This window comes from Schistocerca americana, chromosome 11 (genome assembly GCF_021461395.2).
Source record: "Schistocerca americana isolate TAMUIC-IGC-003095 chromosome 11, iqSchAmer2.1, whole genome shotgun sequence".
Lineage (NCBI taxonomy): Eukaryota > Metazoa > Arthropoda > Insecta > Orthoptera > Acrididae > Schistocerca > Schistocerca americana.
Genome location: NC_060129.1, coordinates 187970233 through 187994273, shown reverse-complemented (window position 1 = coordinate 187994273; position 24041 = coordinate 187970233). Strand labels below are relative to the sequence as shown.

Below are 24041 nucleotides of genomic sequence, written 5' to 3'. Positions count from 1 at the left end.
ATTTAGTTATAAGGTGCCACAGTGGATAGGCCTTGGAAAACTGAACACAGTACAATCGAGAAAACAGGAAGAAGTTGTGTGGAACTATGAAAAAATTAAGCAAAATATACAAACAGAGTAGTCCATTTGCAAGTAGGCAACATCAAGGAGAATGTGAGCTCGAGACCGCCGTGGTCCCGTGGTTAGTGTGAGCGGCTGTGGAATGAGAGGTCCTTGGTTCCAATCTTCCCTGGAGTGAAAAGTTTAATTTTTTATTTTCAGACAATTATTATCTGTCTGTCCATCCGTCTGATGCAAGGTAACTGCTCCGTAGTATGGGGACGCTACACCTAAACAAACATCGAAACACACGACGACAGTCAACTACAGAGAGTATTCCTGCTAACGAGGCTCCCTGGCTGGCAGTTGACTGTTCGCTTCTTTGGACGAGAGTGCATTAAATACGTGAGATGTATTCCGTGGGCAATATGAATCCAGCAAATATAGCTCGAGACTTCACTAATGAGGTCAATGAATATTTTCCGAATTTTTGCGGTGCGGTCGCAAAACACAGACACTAAACTTATTACAGTGAACAAAGACGTCAGTGAACGAACGGACAGATTATAATTTGCCGAAATAAAGAAAGTAAACTTTTCACTCCAGGGAAGACTTGAACCATGGACCTCTCATTCCGCAGCTGCTCACGCTAACCACGGGACCACGGCGCTCCTGAGCCCACTCTATCCTTGATGTTGCCTATCTTGCGCATGGACTACTCAGTTTGTATATTTTGCTTATTTTTTCATAGTTCCACACAACTTCTTCCTGTTTTCTCGATTGATCTGTGTTCAGTTTTTCAGGGCCTATCCACTGTGCCAACTTATAACCAAATCTGAGGGGGGTGCGATGGGGAGGTTCCCTTGTGAGCTGCTGTACGTACTTAGTGACACATTAAGAATTGAGGACTCCTACTGGGGAATAACTTCAATTGGTGGTCTCACAACTCTGACATACAAGGGGCATGTGAAAAGTTTGTGCAAAAATACAAACTACTTACACGTTTGAGGTAAATAATAGGAATTGTCCAAGTCTGCAAAATAGCTATTAGTTGCTCCAATCACCTCCTTGTTTCAATAAAATCTTTGTCCTGCAAGCCATTTCTTCAAATTGGGCAACAAATAGTAGTCCGAGAGAGCCAAGTGTGCAGAATAGGGGGGGATGTGAAAAGAGTTGGAATTCCATTTCCATTAATTATTTTCGACCACAATTGCTGAGGTGTGTGCTGGTGCATTGTTGTGATGGAAAAGGCCTTTTTTAGCGGTCCAATCGCCAGCGTTTTTCTTGCAGCTCAGTTTTTAAATGGTCCAATAACAATGAATAATATGCATCTGTAATAGTTTTAACCTTTTCCAGATAGTGGATGAGGGTTATCCCTTGCGAATCCCAAAAGACAGTCGGCATAACTTTTCTGGCCAAAGGAATGGTCTTCGCCTTTTTTGGTGCAGATTCTCCCTTGGTAACCCAATGTTTAGATTGTCCTTTGGTCTCAGGAGTATAGTAATGTATCCATGTTTCATCCACAGTGACGAAACGACGCTTAAAGTCCTGCGGATTCTTCCTGAACAGCTGCAAACCATCCTTGCAACACTTCACACTATTCCATTTTTGGTCAAGCGTGAGCAATCGCGGAACCCATCTTGCAGGTAGTTTTTTCATGTCCAAATGTTTATGCAAAATATTATGTACCCATTCATTTGAGAGGCCCACAGGCCTAGCAAGCTCACGCACCTTAACTCTTCCGTCATCCATCACCATATCATGGATTTTATCAATGATTTCTAGACTCGTAACTTCCACAGGGTGTCCAGAATGTCCAGCTTCACTTGTGCCCATATGGCCACTCTGAAAATTTTGAAACCACTTATAAACTGTTCTAATCGAAGGTGCAGAGTCACCGTAATGTTTATCAAGCTTCTCTTTAGTCTCCTGAGGCCTTTTGCCTTTCATAAAGTCATGTTTAATCACCATACAGAATTATTTTTTGTCCATTTTTTGACAATCGCTAGACTTCCTTGATTCGCACGAATGCCAAACGCAATGAAATAGACCAATATGGCTGAAACATGGTGTGGGTTCTTTCCAAAGATGTTAGTAACTAAACATGACCTTGATCCGTGCCGGTGGTGCCATCTCTCGGACTTTGCACGGACTTTTTAAACGCCCCTCGTACACGATATCACTTATTTAAGTTGGATATATTCTCACTTTTATTCGTGTAAAAACACACTTCACTGATTACCAGGTCACAAACAGTCCTCTTTACATTATTAATTGTTCGACAGTTAGCATATAATGATTAACTGTGTTCTGACCGTTCAGTTTCCTTCATGCGTGTACTACAAGTAGTTACTTATTGCTTAAACTGATTTTTGGACAGTAGCATTGGCTCCTGTACAGATTACCATCTTCAAGTCAGACTGATGCCATTGACTGTGCACCAGAAAATGTAGCAACTATTTTTGACAAAATTTGTGTCAGTTATTTTGCAAAACTCACATCTATTATTGCTAAAATTTGCATCTCCTAATTTTTTTTAAATGATTAGACAGATTTAGAAGGTTGTCACATTACATAGGTGAAGGCAAACAGACTGTTCAAGCTGTAGCATTTCCCCATCAGTGAACTGAATGTCTCTCTAATATAAGGTGTTTCTGAACATTATCTGTCTTTTTGTGCCCGGTTCCAGGATTACAAAGTTGGCAGGATATAATTCGTAAGGGTGCAAACTGTGCTTCTGATTTACAGCACTTGAGATAGAGCTGACAAGGCACTTCGCATAGCACTAGAACTGAAAGTAATATTTTAAAGCTAGTGGAGCAATTTTGGCGCAGTAAAAAATGTGGCAGATTTTGCTTTCCAGTCTCTATAGAGGCAGATGACCATGAATGTAAACAAACAAGAATTTTGACCGTCATAGGAGTGGTGTGGGGGAATGAGCCCCGGCTTCCTGTAACAGGGCATCCGCCTACATCCATGTTCTGTGAAAACAGAACTGAGACTGTTACAGGAATCGCCAATCTCTTCTGGTGTTGTAATGGTCGTAATTGGGATCTGTTTTGGACCGGGAGTTGTCACTTCACTCTTGTCAAAATAATAAAAGAAAACGACGAGCGACACATTACACGAAGCATTTGGGAAAGGCTGCTGTGTAATTGCTTGTTGATGTTGGCAAAGTATTATTAACAACATTGTTCAGGTTCAACCGATGCAACCACAGTGCAAAACAGTCGCCAGCTAATTTGTCACTTTAAGTGTTCGCATTATACCAAGTTTGAACTTTAGCTAATAAACAAATATGCGAGTGTTTCTTTGTTAAAAATGCTAGATCACATGACAGAGTATTACGTTGCATTATGTGGCATGTATCTTAAAGACTGTTAGACTGCCAACAATTGGTGTTTGCCTGTTGCCAACCTTAGCTACTAAGCAAAATGTGCTGTAGCATTGTAGTGGTGGTGGTGGTGGTGGTGGTGGTGGTTGTGGGGGTGAATACTAACATCATATCCCATCATCTCTCCTCCCCCTGCAATACTCCAGAAGCTAGGTGGCGATTTTGTGCTTACGCTTCCAGCTTCCCCTGCAAAAGGGCCACGTTTTATTGCGCATGTCGTGGTATGTGACAGTGAGGCACTATCGGACACTGCTCGTTATAAAACAGGCGACTGCTGCTCTAAACACATTTACATATTAAATAACTTTTAAACGAGAGTACTTTTTGGCTATGATACTCCACCTACTAAACTAGTGCTTTACAATTACCTGCAGAGTGGCACATTATAACGGCAAAACAAGTACTTCAGAGCCAACTTGGCTTAGTTAATGGATGATTTTTGGCACATAATGAAGCAGACAAATGGAAACATTTGTGCTTCAAATGACTTCATACTGTTGTTGCAACTGATTATCATCACTGACAATTTAACTTTACAGAGGGATAGTGAACCTGTTTCATACAAAATACTCTGCCTCCCAAATACATACTGAGTCCATCAATCGTGCTACCATGTCAGATACTTGTGTGCGAGCTATTTATAAAAATTTTAACTTCGCAGAAGCATACGTCAGTGTTAGTATGTAACAACTACACTGTGTGATCAAAAGTATCTGGACACCCACAGAAACCTATATTTTTCATATTAGGTGCATTGTGCTGCCATCTACTGCCAGGTACTCTGTATCAGCAACCTCAGTAGTCATTAGGCATCGTGAGAGAGCAGAATGAGGCACTCTGCAGAACTCTCAGACTTCGAAGGTGGTCAGGTGATTGGGTGCCACTTGTGTCATACATCTGTACTCGAGATTTCCACACTCCTAAATATCCCTAGTTCCGCTGTTGCCGGTGTGATAGTTAAATGGAAACGTGAAGGGACATGTACAGCACAAAAGCGTACAGGCCGACCTAGTCTGTTGAATGACAGACCACCGACAGTTGAAGAGGGTCATAATTTGTAATTGGCAGGCATCTGTCCGTACCATCACACAGGAATTCCAAACTGCATTGGGATCCACTGCAAGCACTATGACAGTTAGGCAGGAGGCGAAAAAACTTGGATTTCACGGTCGAGCGGCTGCTCATAAGTGACACAACACGCTGGTAAATGCCAAATGACGCCTCGCTTGGTGTAGGGAGCGTAAACATTGGAGGATCGAACAATGGAAAAACATTGTGTGGAGTGAGTAATTACGGTACATAATGTGGCGATCCGATGGCAGGGTGTGGGTGAATTCTCAGTGAACGCCATCTGCCAGCGTGGGTAGTGCCAACCGTAACATTCGGAGGAGGTGGTGTTACGGCGTGGTCATGTTTCTCATGGAGGGGGCTTGCACCCCTTGTTGTTTTGCGTGGCACTATCACAGTACAGGCCTACATTGATGTTTTAAGCACCTTCTTACTTCCAACTGTTGAAGATCAATTCGGGGATGGCGGTTGCATCTTTCAATGCGATCAATCAACTGTTCATAACGCACGACCTGTGGCAGAGTGGTTGCCCAACAATAGCATCCCTGTAATGGACTAGTCCGCACAGAGTCCTGACCTGATGTTTTGGAATGCCAACTTCGTGCCAGGGCTCACTGACCGACATCGATACCTCTCCTCAGTGCAGCATTCCGTGAACAATGGGCTGCTATTCCCCAAGAAACCTTCAAACACCTGATTGTGTATATGCATGTGAGTGGAAGCTGTCATCTAGGCTAAGGGTGTGCCAACACCATACTCAAGCATTACCAATGGAGGGCGCCACGAATTTGTAAGTCACTTTCAGCCAGGTGTCCGGATTCTTTTGATCACATAGTGAATTTGTAAATATTGAAAAATGGCAAATAAATTACATCAGTGCTTGTCAATTTGCAAAAATAGTTTTTCTCTTGATGATTTACATGTAAACTCAATGTAGTGTTAAAATTTTTATGTAGATTTTACATTATTCTTTTCAGTGTTGCATATGTCTCTCAGATATTGAAAAGTTATTGAAACTCTGCAAGTCTTTTATTTACAAACAACTATTAATGAAATTTAAAATGTCTTAAGAACTGATATTAACCCAAAAGAAATGTTAAAAAAAGTCAAACATTTAATTGACTGTGATGAAATTAAATGTTGTCTACGAGTAAAATGATGCAAAAATACATGTGTATAAGATTTTACTCAACTGAAATTGTTGTCTTCAGTTAAAAGTCCAGATTAAGTTATATCACAGTGTGCATTTACTCTGAACCACTCCTGACCAGTCTTCTGCACTTTACCCCCAGCGTCTTCCTGGGTAACATAAAGGCGGCGTTCGACAAGAACCCGTCGCTGCCGAACCTGCTGTTGGACGACTTCTTCAAGAGCGCAGTAGAGCGGTGCCAGAACTCGTGGCGCGATGTGGTGTCGGCGGCGGTGCAGCTGGGCATCCCGACTCCCACCTTCAGCACGGCACTCGCCTTCTACGATGGCTACCGCAGCCCGCGCCTGCCGGCCAACCTCATCCAGGTGAGGGGTCCAAGTGTCTGGTTGTTGAGGTTGCTTTTTTTTGTGTTTGTACATGCGTATTTATTCCTGTGTATTCTCTCTCTCTCTCTCTCTCTCTCTCTCTCTCTCTCTCTCTCTCTCTTGTGTGTGTGTGTGTGTGTGTGTGTGTGTGTGTGTGTGTGTGTGTGTGTCAAGCAATATTAATTTTTGTGTGTTCTGTTTTCTTGGCAAATTTCATTGCCGAAATCCTCTTCACTTATACCAGTCATCACTCAACATTTCAATGAGTTTTCTACTCGTCTCCAGGTGAAGTGATAAGAAGGAAACTCATTGAAACCTTACGACAATCTAACTTGGCTGATAACCCAGGAAGATTTCACTAAACTTGATGACTTTAGTATTTTTGTGGTTGAGTCCACAGTGACTGTCACCGACGGGGGTGGCACAACAGCACACGGGACTCGCATTCAGGAGGACAATGGTTGAAATCCCTGTCCAGCCACCTAGATTTAGGTTTCCCAATCCCCCCCACCCCTCCGTCATGAACAGTTTAATTTTTTTCCAAGCTGTCGGCATTTGCGCCAAAGATTTCTGTCAGGTGAACATTAGTGTTAGCCCCCACGGCAATTTTTGTGTTTGAAGGCAAGTGCTTTGTTGAGAATGGCACTGAAGCAGTTGACCAGTTTCACCTATGCTGAAAATATTGTTCATTTAGTATTGCTGTGTAAGTTACTGTAATCTGCCATTCACTAACAATTTTTATATCTACACCACTTCCTTTGCCCCATACTGTTTTGTAACACACATTGTAGTGTTCTTCGAACCTATCAATCCTCCTGCTATATGTGGAGAAGTCATAGATTCCTAGCACCTTGGCCATTGCCTTTTCGGGCAACATCGTGCCATTCACTTGCTGTATGAATCCAGATCTGTGTAATTTCTCTCTCTTCTTTTTTTTAATTTGGCCCCATTACTTCCAAAATGTAAGGATGTAGAGGCCTATCTCACTAGGGTAAGATAGATACTGCCTACAGGAAAATTAGAGAGACCTTTGGAGATAAGAGAACGACTTGTATGAACATCAAGAACTCAGATGGAAACCCAGTTCTAAGCAAAGAAGGGAAAGCAGAAAGGTGGAAGGAGTATATAGAGGGTCTATACACGGGCGATGTACTTGAGGACAATATTATGGAAGTGGAAGAGGATGTAGATGAAGATGAAATGGGAGATGCGATACTGCATGAAGAGTTTGACAGAGCACTGAAAGACCTGAGTCGAAACAAGGCCCCCGGAGTAGACAACATTCCATTGGAACTACTGACGGCCTTCGGAGAGCCAGTCCTGACAAAACTCTACCATCTGGTGAGCAAGATGTATGAAACAGGCGAAATACCCTCAGACTTCAAGAATATAATAATTCCAATCCCAAAGAAAGCAGGTGTTGACAGATGTGAAAATTACCGAACTATCAGTTTAATAAGTCACAGCTGCAAAATACTAACACGAATTATTTACAGACGAATGGAAAAACTAGTAGAAGCCAACCTCGGGGAAGATCAGTTTGGATTCCGTAGAAACACTGGAACACGTGAGGCAATACTGACCTTACGACTTATCTTAGAAGAAAGATTAAGGAAAGGCAAACCTACGTTTCTAGCATTTGTAGACTTAGAGAAAGCTTTTGACAATGTTGACTGGAATACTCTCTTTCAAATTCTAAAGGTGGCAGGGGTAAAATACAAGGAGCGAAAGGCTATTTACAATTTGTACAGAAACCAAATGGCAGTTATGAGAGTCGAGGGACACGAAAGGGAAGCAGTGGTTGGGAAGGGAGTAAGACAGGGTTGTAGCCTCTCCCCGATGTTGTTCAATCTGTATATTGAGCAAGCAGTAAAGGAAACAAAAGAAAAATTTGGAGTAGGTATTAAAATTCATGGAGAAGAAATAAAAACTTTGAGGTTCGCCGATGACATTGTAATTCTGTCAGAGACAGCAAAGGACTTGGAAGAGCAGTTGAATGGAATGGACAGTGTCTTGAAAGGAGGATATAAGATGAACATCAACAAAAGCAAAACATGGATAATGGAATGTAGTCTAATTAAGTCGGGTGATGCTGAGGGAATTAGATTAGGAAATGAGGCACTTAAAGTAGTAAAGGAGTTTTGCTATTTGGGGAGCAAAATAACTGATGATGGTCGAAGTAGAGAGGATATAAAATGTAGGCTGGCAATAGCAAGGAAAGCGTTTCTGAAGAAGAGAAATTTGTTAACATCGAGTATAGATTTAAGTGTCAGGAAGTCTTTTCTGAAAGTATTCGTATGGAGTGTAGCCATGTATGGAAGTGAAACATGGACGATAACTAGTTTGGACAAGAAGAGAATAGAAGCTTTCGAAATGTGGTGCTACAGAAAAATGCTGAAGATTAGATGGGTAGATCACATAACTAATGAGGAAGTATTGAATAGGATTGGGGAGAAGAGAAGTTTGTGGCACAACTTGACCAGAAGAAGGGATTGGTTGGTAGGACATGTTCTGAGGCATCAAGGGATCACCAATTTAGTATTGGAGGGCAGCGTGGAGGGTAAAAATCGTAGAGGGAGACCAAGAGATGAATACACTAAGCAGATTCAGAAGGATGTAGGTTGCAGTAGGTACTGGGAGATGAAGAAGCTTGCACAGGATAGAGTAGCATGGAGAGCTGCATCAAACCAGTCTCAGGACTGAAGACTGCAACAACAACTTCCAAAATAGTCTTTGTTTTTAATGACGGTGTTCAGCAAGACACAGGTATTCCTATACTCTGTGCTAATGCAATATGTGACCTGTGACGAACTTCAACTCCTTTGGGAATTTTTACTTTCTGTTCCATTGTAAGGGTTTTCCTGTCCCTCCAAACCACTGAATTGCATGGCAGAGGGTATTTAGTGTCTGACCACATGTCATGTGTAAGGAATATTGCTATCTTCGATGTCATCATGTATCTGTATTATCTACCTCAGTTATTGCTGGGTTCTGCATCTTCTCTGGAGCCGGGTGTGCTTTTTCTCTGAGGCAGTGTTATGGTGCTGTATAATGAAAACAGTGCCTCAGTGTCAGCACTTGTGCGCCGTTTCGGAGTATGCAGGAAGAATTTCTGGGAGCCTCTGGAAGGAACAGCTGTACACAGCTGTGTGGAGGATAAGTAGTAGGAAGAATTGGTAGAAAGTGCAACTAATAGTAGTTGAAAGTGGTACGTCAATTTGTAGGAGAAATGTATTTCAGTAATTCAATTATTTCATGGAAAGCCAAGCAGGATTAGTTAAGAGATTTACGTTTGATATGGTGTTGTGTTTGAGAATCAGTAATTGCTTTGGAGAAGCATGTGAATAGTAGAATGTAAAAGGAAAAAGTTTCTGTGATCAGTGATTTCCTGTTTAATTAATGTGGGGAAACAATGTAGCAATGACTACTTCGCTGTGGATGTGAATCGGACGTAACTGTTAATATTAGGTGGGATGAGTGTATGCATTATGGAAGTGTGTTGCAAGGTAAAGGGACAATAAAACAAAGTAATTTTACTTGTACTGTTACTACTTCAAATTGAAATTTGACTCTTTAGTTGAATAACTTTATACTTGAAATGTACAATAGATACATATTCACTTTTATGTCTTAACTAAGTGTGTTTTCTACGCAGAGTTTCCATACTTGAGTCAGACAGTCTGATAGCTGCGCAAAATTAACCTAAAAATAGACACGAAAATACATTAATAAAGAGCAGTGGAGCTTTACACATGGTTTTCTCCTGTTCCATTCATGCATCATTCATGCATGGGCCACAGGAAGAATGACTGTTTAAACGTACGTGTGTGTGTGTGTGTGTGTGTGTGTGTGTGTGTGTGTGTGTGTGTGTGTGCGCGCGCGCGCACTTTAATTAATCTCATCTTGTATTTGCAGTGCCTATGTGAGTGACACAAGAAGCTATAGTATACTCCTAGATTTGTCACTTAAAGACGATTCTTGAAACTTTGTAAGTAGGCTTTCTCAAGATAGATAGTGTCTGTCTTAAAAAAAGTGTCTGCCAGTTCAGTTTTTTCAGAATCTCTGTAACACTCTAGCACAGATCAAACAAACCTGTGAACATTTTATTTGTGCAGCCCTTGTCTGTATACACTCAATATCCCCTGTTTCTCCTATCTGGTCTGCACACAGGTGAGCAATATTCTAGAACTAGTTTCACAAGTGATTTGTAAGCTATCTCCTTTGTAGTGTGATTACACTTGTCCAATATTCTACCAATAAATCAATGTCTGCGTCCTGCTTTACCTACAACTGAGTGTGTGTGATCATTCCGTTCCATGTCCCTACAAAATGTGACACCTTGGCATTTGTATGAGTTGTCTGATTCCAACTCTGACATGTTGATTTACGATTTTTAGTTGAGAAGTGCCAATTTCGTGTTTCTAAACATTTAAAGCAAATTGTCAGTCTTTGCATCATGTGGAAATCTTACCAAGATTGAACTCAGTATTTGCACAGCTTTTTTTCCTGTACAGTATTTCATTATATAGATAACTACAGAATTTTTACCAATCAGTTAATCGCAGTTCATCATGAACTAATCTGTGAGTAACCTTGGTATAACACAGGTTTCCCATTTAGTTAATCTAGGTTCATTTTTATGGTAATCTAAGGCTTACTGCTTTATGCAGTTGGCCACCAATAATAATACGGAGACCAGATAAAAATGATACTGACATTTTGACTGAGAGCATATATAATTGTTGTAAAATATGAGGGTAATCCCAAAAGTAAGGTTCCTATTTTTTTTTATACGAGGTGCATTCAAGTTCTAAGGCCTCCGATTTTTTTTCTAATTAACTACTCACCCGAAATCGATGAAACTGGCATTACTTCTCAACGTAATCGCCCTGCAGACGTACACATTTTTCACAACGCTGATGCCACGATTCCATGGCAGCGGCGTAGGCTTCTTTAGGAGTCTGTTTTGACCACTGGAAAATCGCTGAGGGTATAGCAGCACGGCTGGTGAATGTGCGGCCACGGAGAGTGTCTTTCATTGTTGGAAAAAGCCAAAAGTCACTAGGAGCCAGGTCAGGTGAGTAGGGAGCATGAGGAATCACTTCAAAGTTGTTATCACGAAGAAACTGTTGCGTAACGTTAGCTCGATGTGCGGGTGCGTTGTCTCGGTGAAACAGCACACGCGCAGCCCTTCCCGGACGTTTTTGTTGCAGTGCAGGAAGGAATTTGTTCTTCAAAACATTTTCGTAGGATGCACCTGTTACCGTAGTGCCTTTTGGAACGCAATGGGTAAGGATTACGCCCTCGCTGTCCCAGAACATGGACAACATCATTTTTTCAGCACTGGCGGTTACCCGAAATTTTTTTGGTGGCGGTGAATCTGTGCGCTTCCATTGAGCTGACTGGCACTTTGTTTCTGGATTGAAAAATGGCATCCACGTCTCATCTATTGTCACAACCGACGAAAAGTAAGTCCCATTCGTGCTGTCGTTGCCCGTCAACATTGCTCGGCAACCTGCCACACGGGCAGCCGTGTGGTCGTCCGTCAGCATTCGTGGCACCCACCTGGATGACACTTTTCGCATTTTCAGGTCATCATGCAGGATTGTGTGCACAGAACCGAGAGAAATGCCAACTCTGGAGGCGATCTGTTCAACAGTCATTCGACGATCCCCCAAAACAATTCTCTCCACTTTCTCGATCGTGTCGTCAGACCGGCTTGTGCGAGCCCGAGGTTATTTCGGTTTGTTGTCACACGATGTTCTGCCTTCATTAAACTGTTGCACCCACGAACGCACTTTCGACACATCCATAACTCCATCACCACATGTCTCCTTACTGACGATTAATTTCAATTGGTTTCACACCACACAAATTCAGAAAACGAATGATTGCACGCTGTTCAAGTAAGGAAAACGTCGCCATTTTAAGTATTTAAAACAGTTCTCATTCTCGCCGCTGGCGGTAAAATTCCATCTGCCGTACGGTGCTGCCATCTCTGGGATGTATTGACAATGAACGCGGCCTCATTTTAAAACAATGCGTATGTTTCTATCTCTTTCCAGTCCAGAGAAAAAAAATCGGAGGCCTTAGAACTTGAATGCACCTCTTAAGTACATAGACCGGTTTTTCTACAGTGGTTTACATCAGTTTACAGCGTGAACATTTAGCTATTTTTCGACATAATCACCATGTCTGTCGGTGAATTTTTGTAGACACTGTGACAGATTTTGTATGCCTGTGTCGTACCAGCTCGCTGCCATGCTGTTCAGAAGGTTTTGGACCTCTTCCCACCTCGTCGTCGGAGCTGAATCACTGGGATCACAATTAATGCTGACTGAAAAAACCCAAACGGGCGATTCAGAACCGGAGAAGAGGAATGTTGAGCAAGGGCGTACACATTCTCCGTGACAACGCTCGCCCCCACATCTCTCGGCAAACCGTTGCTGTCCTGCAACAGTTTGAGTGGAACACAATCACCCACCCACCCTATAGTCCTGACTTGGCGCCCAGTGACCATCACCTGCTCCTCAAGTTAAAAGAACATTTGGCCGTAAAGCGATTCAGCTCTGACGACTTTCTGAACAGCATGGCGGCGAGCTGGTACGACATAGGCATACAAAAACTGCCACAGCGTTTACAAAAATGTGTCAACAGTAATGGTGATTATGTCGAAAAATAGCTAATTGTTAAGCTGTAAACTGATGTAAACCATTGTAGAAATAAACAGGTCTACAGACCTATAAAAATGAGAGACCTTACTTTTGGGATTACCCTCGTAATTTACACGTATAGAGATTGTGTTTCCAATGGGACTCCTGTGTAAATTAGTGACTAAAACAAACTTGGTGTCGATGTCGTTTGCAGGCTCAGCGGGACTACTTCGGTGCGCACACATACGAGCTGGTGAATCAACCCGGAAAGTTCATCCACACCAACTGGACGGGCCACGGCGGGAACGTCTCTGCCAGCACCTACCAGGCGTGAGGAGGGACCTTCACAGTTCCCGACAGCTGCATTCACTGACAGGGCAGTGATACGGATGTCTGCTGAAAACTTTCCAAACCGAAATGGGACTAATCGAGTGAAGTGTGGTTGTGGATGCTTGCGCTCTCTGGTGATGTCGACTTCTGAAACTGGCGTGCTTCCGTTTGCCGGCTGTCGTAGGGTGAAGGTTTAAATTAGCACGGTTTTATTGTACTCTAAACAGTTTATTTAATTTTAATGCAGTGGTGTCAGTGCTGGCTGAAAGAGGCTGTTTTGGTTTCTCCGTCTGTCATTCTTTGTCTGTTCCTCTGATAGAAAACAAATCATTGTACAGGTATGAGATGTCTCGTGGAATGGCTGTGTTAGCATTGTAACATCTGAGAATGATCTTGAGGTGGGCTATTATTATGGTGCTGTTTTTAAACTCAGTTGTGTAGCAATTTTACTAAAGTCTACGCCATTTTTAGCAAGCTTCTCTCAGAATCCTGGCCATAAGCTTGTAAACAGATAATGAGAATATATTTTGGAAGTAGGGAGCTGCTTTAGAAGTGGAATGGGAATATGGTGGCATCATTAATGTCAAATTACTTCATGAGGTGTCCATGATGATGAATATACTAGTAGCATAACCTTGAGGAAAGCAGCAGCTAATCAATTTTATTCAGTATGGGGAACAAGGTTTTCAAATTATTTGGCATATTTCAGTTCCTCTAGAAAGTGTTTTCATATGTTTCTTACAGTTAGGGCTTACCTCCAGTTTCCATTTGTTACATTTTGAACCTTTGTATTCAGCCTCAGTGATGGTGAATTTTGATGATTTTTGTGAAAAGAAGGAAATTACTGTGATGTTATTACAGGAGAGAGCAAATTGAATTTTTATAGGTAATTTAAAGTTCAGAGGGAGTCCATACCCTTATACTTACTATTATTTTTCAATGTCAGATGGTGAGCCAGTATTCAGTTAACTGATGTGCCTTAATGTTATCTAATAAGATTACTGTTACATTTAGTGTAGTCAGAGAAAGTTGAACGTGTCAGTGTGTGGTGAAATATTTATGTAAGCAAGTGAAATGTGAGTCTTTGATATGAAAAAAAGAAATGTAATAATTTGTGGAAGCATATTTTATACTGTTTGAAAAAATGTGAGCTTATAATATTGTATCCAGGTTCATTAATTATGTGCCATGCTAATGTGTTGCTTATATTGATATTTTTGGATTCTGTAATTTTCTGTTTTTCAGAATGTGGCCTATAGCTATTGTTATAATGAATTCATGCATTCCAGTCCTCCATTTATTTTTGAGAGCATTTTATATTTTTTTCCCTTCTGAGCATTAGAATTTCCTGATGGTGGGATCAGACCTGTAATGAGGGTTTGTACTGTATAGCAGGTGGCCACGGGTTGGACACCTTTATTTTTTGCTTTATGTGATATTAACAATAAAATTTACTCCAGAGAAGCAATCTGATTACTTGAATCCTTCTATCACACCCTTCTATCTTACTGAAATTGTCCAGTTCACACACTGCAATCAGGCAGCAGACGGTGTTGTTGTTGTTGTTGTTGTTGTTGTTGTTGTCGTCGACGCCCCCCCCCCCCCCCCCCCAATGGGGTACAACTTGACTCTTCTCCTGGTATCCAGTGGTATTTGTGAGTTTCTCTGCCCAAGGTACCACTGTGGGTGTGCAGTCTGTGTGTTTATTTCTAAGGCATTATTTGGCCAACGTCTAGTTGTTACTTCCAGGGAATACTAAATACTTAACTATTCATCTGCCTTACAAAGTGATTCTCTGTCTCTCTCCCCCACCCCCTCTCCCTCGTCCTCCCTACTCAAATTACAGACTTAACGACCATTCTTACTAAGAAGCAGCCACTGTGGAAAAAAACAGAATTTTTCTTCGAAGAATGGCATTATTTCACAAAGCTGTATTTTAAATTATCTTATGTGCAGTACTAGTTTCCCCCTATCCAACGCATGTGTAGTAAAAGATGTGGATACATAATTCTCGCCTTATCAAAAGTCAGGTGTTGTGCAGATTTGTGGACAGCATGGACATCAACAGTCCTCATCTTGTAATGTTTACTACAAAACACAGTGTGTACACTTGTTTATCTAACTGTCAGCATATAGTGTGACTTGTTGTAAATGTTAAAAAATAAGGACCATTAATGACCATTCTGTGCACAAATATCCAGGGCATACGATGTTTTTTTTACGATGTATAGATGTCAGTTACTATAGCTGCACTTCAGAATAGGCAGCGTCTGAATTTATTGGTGCAAATAAAATAATTTAAACACAGCCTGGAGGAGTAATGTCCTTCTTTAAATTTATTGATACTGTGGGTCCCAGCCAGAAGAAATTCCTCAGAATTTTCATCGCTGTGATGTTTAACTAGTCTAGCTAATTATGCTGATATATCTAAAAACAAAGATGATGTAACTTACCAAACGAAAGCGTTGGTATGTTGATAGAGACACAACACACACACACACACACACACACACACACACACACACACACACACACACAAAATTCAAGCTTTCGCAACACACGGTTGCTTCATCAGGAAAGAGGGAAGGAGAGGGAAAGACGAAAGGATGTGGGTTTTAAGGGAGAGGGTAAGGAGTCATTCATATTCGTTTCACTTTGTATTCACGTTCTCCTTTTTACCGTAGATATATTTTTCCCACGTGGAATGTTTCCCTCGGTTGTATTCATTTCATTAATTATGCTGATACATTTTTAATTTTTTTTTTTCATCTATGTTGCATTCTTCTCATTGGACCTATTTAACATCTCTCTCTCTCTCTCTCTCTCTCTCTCTCTCTCTCTCTCTCTCTCTCTCTCTCTCTCTCTCCCCCTCTCCCTCTCCCCCCCCCTCCCTCTCCTCCCCCCTCCTCCCCCCCCTCCTCCTCCTCCTCCTCCTCCTCCTCCAGCATGAGAATCAATCCTTATCAAAGTGCAATAAAATATGTTAACATGGTAGTGCATTAAAACCACAATATGTATCAGCTTTATGATACCTGAACTGAACTGCAAAAGCGAAGCTAAGCTTGACACTACCTGTGATTGCACAAGTGGTAGGAGTATAAATGTTGGTGTCAAAAATTCTGTGGCACAAAAAATAAAACCACAAAGCTGTTACAAAAAAATTTTGTTCTAGTGTCATACATTTGCATATTAAAAACATGGTTGAATTTCTCTTCCAGAAAATGGAGGTTTCTTCATTTCTTATCAATCCGCAGAATTTCCAAGCCTTTGTCTATACTGTATAAGGGGTAGCTTGTTTCATACTTATGGTGACTTGTAATTCCTCAATTTGACAACATGTTTAATTGAATCTGACTGAAAAGGTTCTTCCTGTCTTGTATAGTGTAAGGGGCATTCAAATGAAACCTGGTCACTAGTGTAAAGTAACAGTAATGATTTTACTAACTCAACAATGTAGTTATACACAGTACACTTACTCAAAAATAGTCACCAAAACTGTTGGCACGTTTATCCCATTGTGACACTAGCCAGTAGAGTCCATCCGTGAAGTAGTTAGTAGGCTGCTGTTGGATCCAGTTCTGGACTCAGTCACAGACTTAGTCGTCCACTGCGAATCGATGTCCACGAATAGCTTGTTTTAGAGGTCCAAACACACAAAAGTGACACAGTGAAAGGCCGGGACTGTACAGTGGATGTTCCAGCATTTCCTACCGAAACCGCTGCAATGTTGTATTCACTGCATCGACCGTGTGTGGGTGGGCATTATCGCGCAGTAGGATAATGCCATTGGGCAATGTGCCTCGGTGTTTAGCCTCGATGGCTGATCTAAGGTTCTGTAAAGTGCCTCGATAACGCAGGACGTTGATGGTTGTTCCCTGTTCCAGGAACTCGACAAGCAGTGGGCCCTTCTGGCCAAAAAAGGACATCCTGACCTTACCAGAACTGGTGTGCCCGGTCTTAGATTTCTTTTGAGGTTGTGAAGTCGCATGTTCCCACTGCTTGCTCTGACACTTGCTTTCCGGATCAAAATGGCGACACCACGTTTCGTCACGTGTGACGATATACAACGGAAAGCTGCATTCCTCCTCATGATGATGTTGCAGACGACTAAAAGACAGCACCATTCAAATACTGCACTGTTTGGCAGACAGTTGATGGGGAACCCACCACGCACAGATTTTTCGAAAGTTCAAGTGTCGACACATTATGGCGTGGGTGGTGCCCACGCTAATACACAGTAACCGATGGATCTCTTCCACGGTGATTCTGCAGTTGTGCGAGACTAAAGCATTCACTTCTGCAAACGTTTCTGGTGTGATGATGCGGTGAGCCCGTCCGGGAGGAGTATCGTCTTCCTGTGACTCTCACCCCTCGAGGAATTGTTATCGCCATTCAACAACACTTAAATGACTCAGACTGTACTTACTGTGCACAGCCTAATACATTTCACGGCCTCCAACTCCCTCTGCTCCCAAAAATCGAATCGCTCCCTGTTGTTCCTGCTTACTCGCCTGCACATTTGGTAGTGGACGATAACTTGTGTGACCACATTCTCTTCAGCGTGAAACCAAACTGGCGCTATGCAGCATCAAACGGTGTGCACTTGTCAGTCTCTCTACCAACAGGTTGTGCAATTATGTGGTGCCACTTCACATGTAAGGCAGAGGTAGATGCACTGACCAGGTTTCATTTGAATGAACCTCATATATTGCACTGCATTTTATATACTTCCAACCTTTTAAATTTGTTCGTCTTGTCACCAACATCAAGTTTAAGGACATACCTCACTAAACTATTTGCCTCGAACAGTACTTTGATGTCAAGTGTTTGAATGCAAATGGTTATTACTGGCAATGTACAGGGTGATTCAAAAAGAATACCACAACTTTAAAAATGTGTATTTAATGAAAGAAACATAATATAACCTTCTGTTATACATCATTACAAAGAGTATTTAAAAAGGTTTTTTTTTACTCAAAAACAAGTTCAGAGATGTTCAATATGGCCCCCTCCAGACACTCGAGCAATATCAACCCGATACTCCAACTCGTTCCACACTCTCTGTAGCATATCAGGCGTAACAGTTTGGATAGCTGCTGTTATTTCTCATTTCAAATCATCAATGGTGGCTGGGAGAGGTGGCCGAAACACCATATCCTTAACATACCCCCATAAGAAAAAATCACAGGGGGTAAGATCAGGGCTTCTTGGAGGCCAGTGATGAAGTGCTCTGTCACGGGCTGGCTGGCGGCCGATCCATCGCCTCGGGTAGTTGACATTCAGGTAGTTATGGACAGATAAGTGCCAATGTGGTGGCGCTCCATCCTGCTGAAATATGAATTATTGTGCTTCTTGTTCGAGCTGAGGGAACAGCCAATTCTCTAACATCTCCAGATACTGTAGTCCAGTTACAGTAGCACCTTCGAAGAAAAATGGACCAAAAACTTTATTGGCTGAAATGGCACAGAAAACGTTCACCTTAGGCGAGTCACGTTCATACCGAGTTGTTTCCTGCGGATTCTCAGTGCCCCATATACACACATTGTGACGGTTGACTTTCCCGTTAGTGTGGAAAGTTGCTTCATCATTAAACACAATCTTTGAAACAAAAGATCTTAGCATCAACTGACGCTGATGCCTAGTCAACAGCGCCTCAAGCGAACAAATGTACAACTAAATGAAACTTTATAGCTCCCTTAATTCGCCGACAGGTAGTGCTTAGCTCTGCCTTTTATCGTTGCAGAGTTTTAAATTCCTAAAGTTGTGGTATTCTTTTTGAATCACCCTGTATAATGACTGGTACGTCGTGTTAAAGAAATGGAAATAACTAAATCTATAAGTATGTGTAAAGAAACTCGTCAGTGGAGGAAGAGCTATTGCACGACAGAAAGTGCCTTAAATGAGTCTTGAAACTCCATCACATTATCTAAATGATAAGTACACTGAGATGACAAGTAAGGAATTCATAAGTAAGTCATTGGATGTATATGCGTTGAAAAGGTTTCAGACGTGATTGTGGCTGCACATCGGGGTATTGACAGAATTTGAATGTGGAAGGGTAGTGGGATAGATGCATGGGACATTTTATTTTGGAAATCATTAGGGAATTTAGTATTCTGAGATCAAGTGTCGAGAGTGTGCCCAGAATATAAAATTTCGGGCATTACCATTCACCAGAGACAATGCAGTGCCCAATTGCCTTCACTTAATAACTGAGAGCAGGAGCGTTTGCATAGAGTTGTCAGTGCTGACAGACAAGCAACACTGTGTGAAATAACAGCATAAATCAATGTGGGACATTTGACAAATGTATCCATTAGCACAGTGTGGCAAAATTTGGCGTTAATGGGCTACGGGAGCAGACTACTGTGAGAGGGCCTTCGCTAACGAGACGACATCGCCTGCAGCGCCTTTCTCGGGCTTGTGACCCTGTCGGTTGGACGTTAGACTGTGGTCTGGTCAGATGAGTCCAGATTTCAGTTGGGAAGAACTCTAAATGTAGGGTTTGAGTGTGGTGCAGACACCACGAACCCGAGTTGTCAACAACGCACTGTGCAAGCTAGTGGTGGCTCAGTAATGGTGTGGGCTGTTTTTACGAGGAATGGACTGGGTCCTCTGATCCGACTGAACTGACCATTGACCGAAAATGTGTGTGTTCGGCCATTTGGACACAATTTGGAGCCGTTCGTGGACTCGAAGTTCCCAAGCACTTATGTCGTATCACCAGACCAGAATTGTTCACAATTAGTTTTAAGAACACTCCGGACAGTTCGACGGAATGATTGGGCTGCCCGGATTGCCCGACACGAATCCCATCGAACATTTATGGTACATAATCGAGAGGTAAGTTCGTGCAAAAGATCCGGCACTGCCAATACTTCCGCAGTTACGGATGGCTATAGAGACAGCGTTGGCTCAATATTTCTGTAGGGGACTTCCAACTGCTTCCCGAGTCGATGCCATCTCGAGTTACTTCACTATGCTGGGCAAAAGGTCCGACATGTTATTAGGAGATATCTGATGACTTGTCATGTTGTAACATGCCGGGACATGTCCTTTTATTATTAGTGCCACTTAAAGTTCACGTCCCAACCGGATGTACCGGTATTGAAACATTTCCTCACCCAGTAGATAGTGCGCAGTGTTCTCGACCTACCTTGCTTTGCTTATTCAATATTGTCTTCCCGGTAGCTGCGTCCATCTCACCTAAATCACACTGAGATTAAGAAGCCAGGATCCTAGGTAAAGTTTTCCAAAATCAAAAGTCAAGATTGTATTCATTGTTGAATATTTATGTCAACCAGAGTGCGATTTATTTGTTATCACTCGCACACACAATATGCATGTGACCAGGCCTCTTACACTTAATCGTCACATTAGGTAGGTCAAAAACTTCCAATAACAAAGTTAACAATTACAATTACCAAAAAAATTAACCAACTTGCCGCACTTTTGCTCCAAGAGAATCTGACTGAGAACTGCACCAGCTCGGCCCTTATATAGACGAGTGCTTGAATATTTGACTATTTCTGTTAATATATTATAGTTTATAATTTCCCAGGGTTAAAATGATCCTTTCTAACTGGTTTTGACGTTAACTATTGGGTTTTATTATTTAAATAACATGAGTGAGCTGTACCAATTTAAATACGCGGAACTAACTTATGCATCCGCCATGGGAATTCCTGACTTATAACCATGGCAGCTCTTTTAAACAACAATTTTTACATATTCAAATTTACTTAATTCTTAATTAATGCATTTACAAAGTTGAGACTGGAGTTATTTTACGTAGAAAAATAAAGGTAGCAAAAGTATCGAAAAAGATCTCTGAATTATTTGGTAGTTTGGTCACAATGGCACTGAAAGTCATACAGGCTACCGATTTTAAGGCTTAATATCTATTTAACTAATAGACTTTAGGTTAATTTAAACACTTTGCTGGAATCAGTAAAATTTAGGCTTTCTTTTGGATGCAGTCTTATAGCTGAATTTGATCTATTAGCTCACTCGACTTTTACTTAATATGTATTGCACAATATACGTCATTGTCGATAACTGTTAATAGTATGCATTTCCAATAAAACTGATTAGCTCATTACTTTCAGAATAGACATTAGAATGTACTGAAATAATAGCTTTTACTCGGGGAATTTTATTTAAACTATTTCTGAATTCTGTACTATGAGGCTGAAGGCTACAGAATCTGTAGTCAGGATCTGAGTAGTGAAAATGAAAAAAAAACAAAAGTTCATTGCTTAACTAAGTTACTGAAGGAGAGTGAAACCAAAACAGGATAGCAGTGGGCAACCCTGCTTCGTTATGTCAGTGTAATGTGCTCTGGTACACTATTGTATACATGTGTACCTATTATGAGCACCTGATACCCAACTTTTTATACAATTTTTGTCTAGTGACTGTAGTCAAGTGATGCCTAGTAGAAACTAGCTGGTGCCACGACTATTGGAATTACTGCCTTGTCTGAGGTACCTTCCACAACTTACACTCTGCCACTATCATTTCTGAATTCAGTATCCATTAATGGCAAGTTTCTAATCGTTCTGCACCATGTGACGGATGAAACAGTAAATAAACAGAAATTCTTCTTTGGGATTGGAGAGGTGGTCAAGGAGAAACTTTTTCAGTTTGCCGTCTGTCAGAACTGTTATGTCATTGTGTAGGTGATAAAAAAATTGTGGTGGAAGAACTTTGCACACCTAAATATAATTGTAATGTGGACTAATGAATGTCAGTTTTTTCTTCTGGTGTTGTTGCTACATTCATCATTGTTCCTTAAGAACTGTAGTGTCTTACTCGCAAAAAACTTCATGGTGGTACGATGCACGATGGAGGGTAGCTTATACCACAACTAGTCATTTCCTTTCTTGCTGCACTTGCAAATACAGCAAGGCGAAAACAAGTGCCTATATCCCTCTATAAGAGCACTAATTTCTGTTTCCTTTGTGGTCCTTATACAAAATGTACACAGGTGGCTGTAGAATTGTTATGCAGTCAGCTTCAAATGCCAGTTTCCTAAGTTTTCTCAACAGTGTTCCTCAAGAAGACATTCCCATTTGAGCTTCTGAAGCTTGTCTCTGACACTTGTGTGTTGTTCGAACCTACCGGTAACAAATTTAGCAAGTGAACCACTCTTTCCTAAAATTCTCCATTAAACAGAAGTCAACCATTCACACACAGTTCTCACATGGTCATTCCTGTCTGGGGTTTGATTCCCGGCCGGGTTGCAGATTTTCTTTGCCCAGAGACTGGGTGTTTCTGTTGTCCTCATCTTTTCATCATCATCATTCGTGACTGTGGCTAGATTGGACTGTGTACAAAAACTGGACTGTGTAAAAGTTGGGACTTCGTACAGGTGCTGATGACCATGCAGTTGAGCACCCCACAAACCCATCATCATCATCATCATCATCATATGCTTGTTCCACCTCATATTGCTTTGCAACATTATGCATAGATATTTAAATGGCTTGACTGTGTCAAGCACGACACTAGTAATACTGTATCTGAACATTACAGGTTTGTTCTTCCTACTCATCCACATTAACTTACATTTTTCTACATTTGAGCTAGCTGCTGATCATTGCATCACATACAAATTTTGTGTTAGTCATCTTGCGTCCTCCTACAGTCACTCAACTTCGACACCTTACCATTCACCACAGTGCCATGAACAAAGTCACAGATGGCTGCAGACTCTGTGCATCGGATAATTTGTGTGTAGAAAACAACGGTGGTCCTATCGCACTTCCCTGGGCACTCCCGATGATACCCTTTCCCTGATGAACACTTGCTGTTGAGGACAACATTATGGGTTCTATTCTTAAAAATTCTTGGAGCCATTTGTATGTGGGAACCTATCATGGCTTCTTGTATATTTATTAACAATCTGCTGTGGACAACCATTTTAAATGCTTTTCGTAAGTCTACGAATATGGAATCTGCCTGTTACCCTCCATCTGCAATTCGAAAGATATTGTATGAGAAAAGGCGAGCTCAGTTCTGCACAAGCAGTACTTTCTAAAACCTTGGCGATTTCTGGAAAGGGGCTTTTTCGGCTCAAGGCAATTTATTATACTTGAACTGATAATTATGTTCAAGAATTCCACAGACAACCAATGTTAAGGATATTGGTCTGTAATTTTGCAGGTCTGTTCTATTACACTTACATACAGGAAATCTCGTGTGTCTTTTTTGATTCTCTTGGGACTTTTTGCTGTACAAAAGATGGCGATAAATACAAGCAAAGTAAGGGGCCAGTGCTGTAGAGCACGGAATTTGGATTCCATTAGGACATGGTGACATTTGTTTTTAATTCTTTCAGTTGCTTTTCTGTGCCAGGGATGCCTACTACTATGTCATTCAATTGGAGTATGTGTAATGGTTGGACTACATTATGGTTGTACGATCATCCTGCACGAATGATACCGTTGATGTGAAATTTAAAACTTCAGCTTTGCTTTTGCTTGGTCAACAAGTGACTGTATAGTAGTCTTCAACCTGCTTATCGATTTTACGTAAACTAGAGTTTTCTCGGGTTCTCGACAAGATCTGTAGCTCAGGTATGACGGTGATAGTTGTACATTTCATGCATCTATCTTTCTACAGAGGCACAAATCTCAATCAACTTTTGGCTGTCATCATTTGCACATTCTCTTTTGAACTGAGAGTGCAAGAGTCTTTGATTTCTCATTTTTTTCTAAATTTTGTTATTAAACCATGGGTGTCTTTTGTGTCTGTAATTTGTTCACTCAGTACATACAGAGGTCTCCAGAGCATGGTTTACAATTTGTTTAGACCTTGCCAATAACCCCTGTGTCAATCATATTAGAGCAAAGTGAAGTCCATTCATTGTCTAAATGGGATGCTAAAAACTGCTTGCCTGCTCTTGTGAGCAAAAATAGTCTCCTAGCATTTCTGATTGATTTATCAACATTGGTAACAATTGCCACTGTGATGACATAATGATCACCAGTCCCAGCCCCTATATTGACACCGTAGATAAGAACAGTCCTATTTGTAGC

General features: G+C 41.4%; 1 protein-coding gene across 1 annotated transcript in view; it reads left to right on the top strand.

Annotated features, from left to right (window-relative positions):
* The window catches only part of LOC124553815 (6-phosphogluconate dehydrogenase, decarboxylating), a 137679-nt gene extending 124189 nt beyond the window's left edge, over positions 1-13490 (top strand). Inside the window, exons 8-9 of the mRNA XM_047127799.1 lie at positions 5794-6016; positions 12884-13490. Coding sequence (XP_046983755.1) covers positions 5794-6016; positions 12884-13003 — 343 coding nt within the window. The 3' untranslated portion in view covers positions 13004-13490. The remainder of the gene's footprint in view (positions 1-5793; positions 6017-12883) is intronic.
* The last annotated feature ends 10551 nt before the right edge of the window (positions 13491-24041 follow it).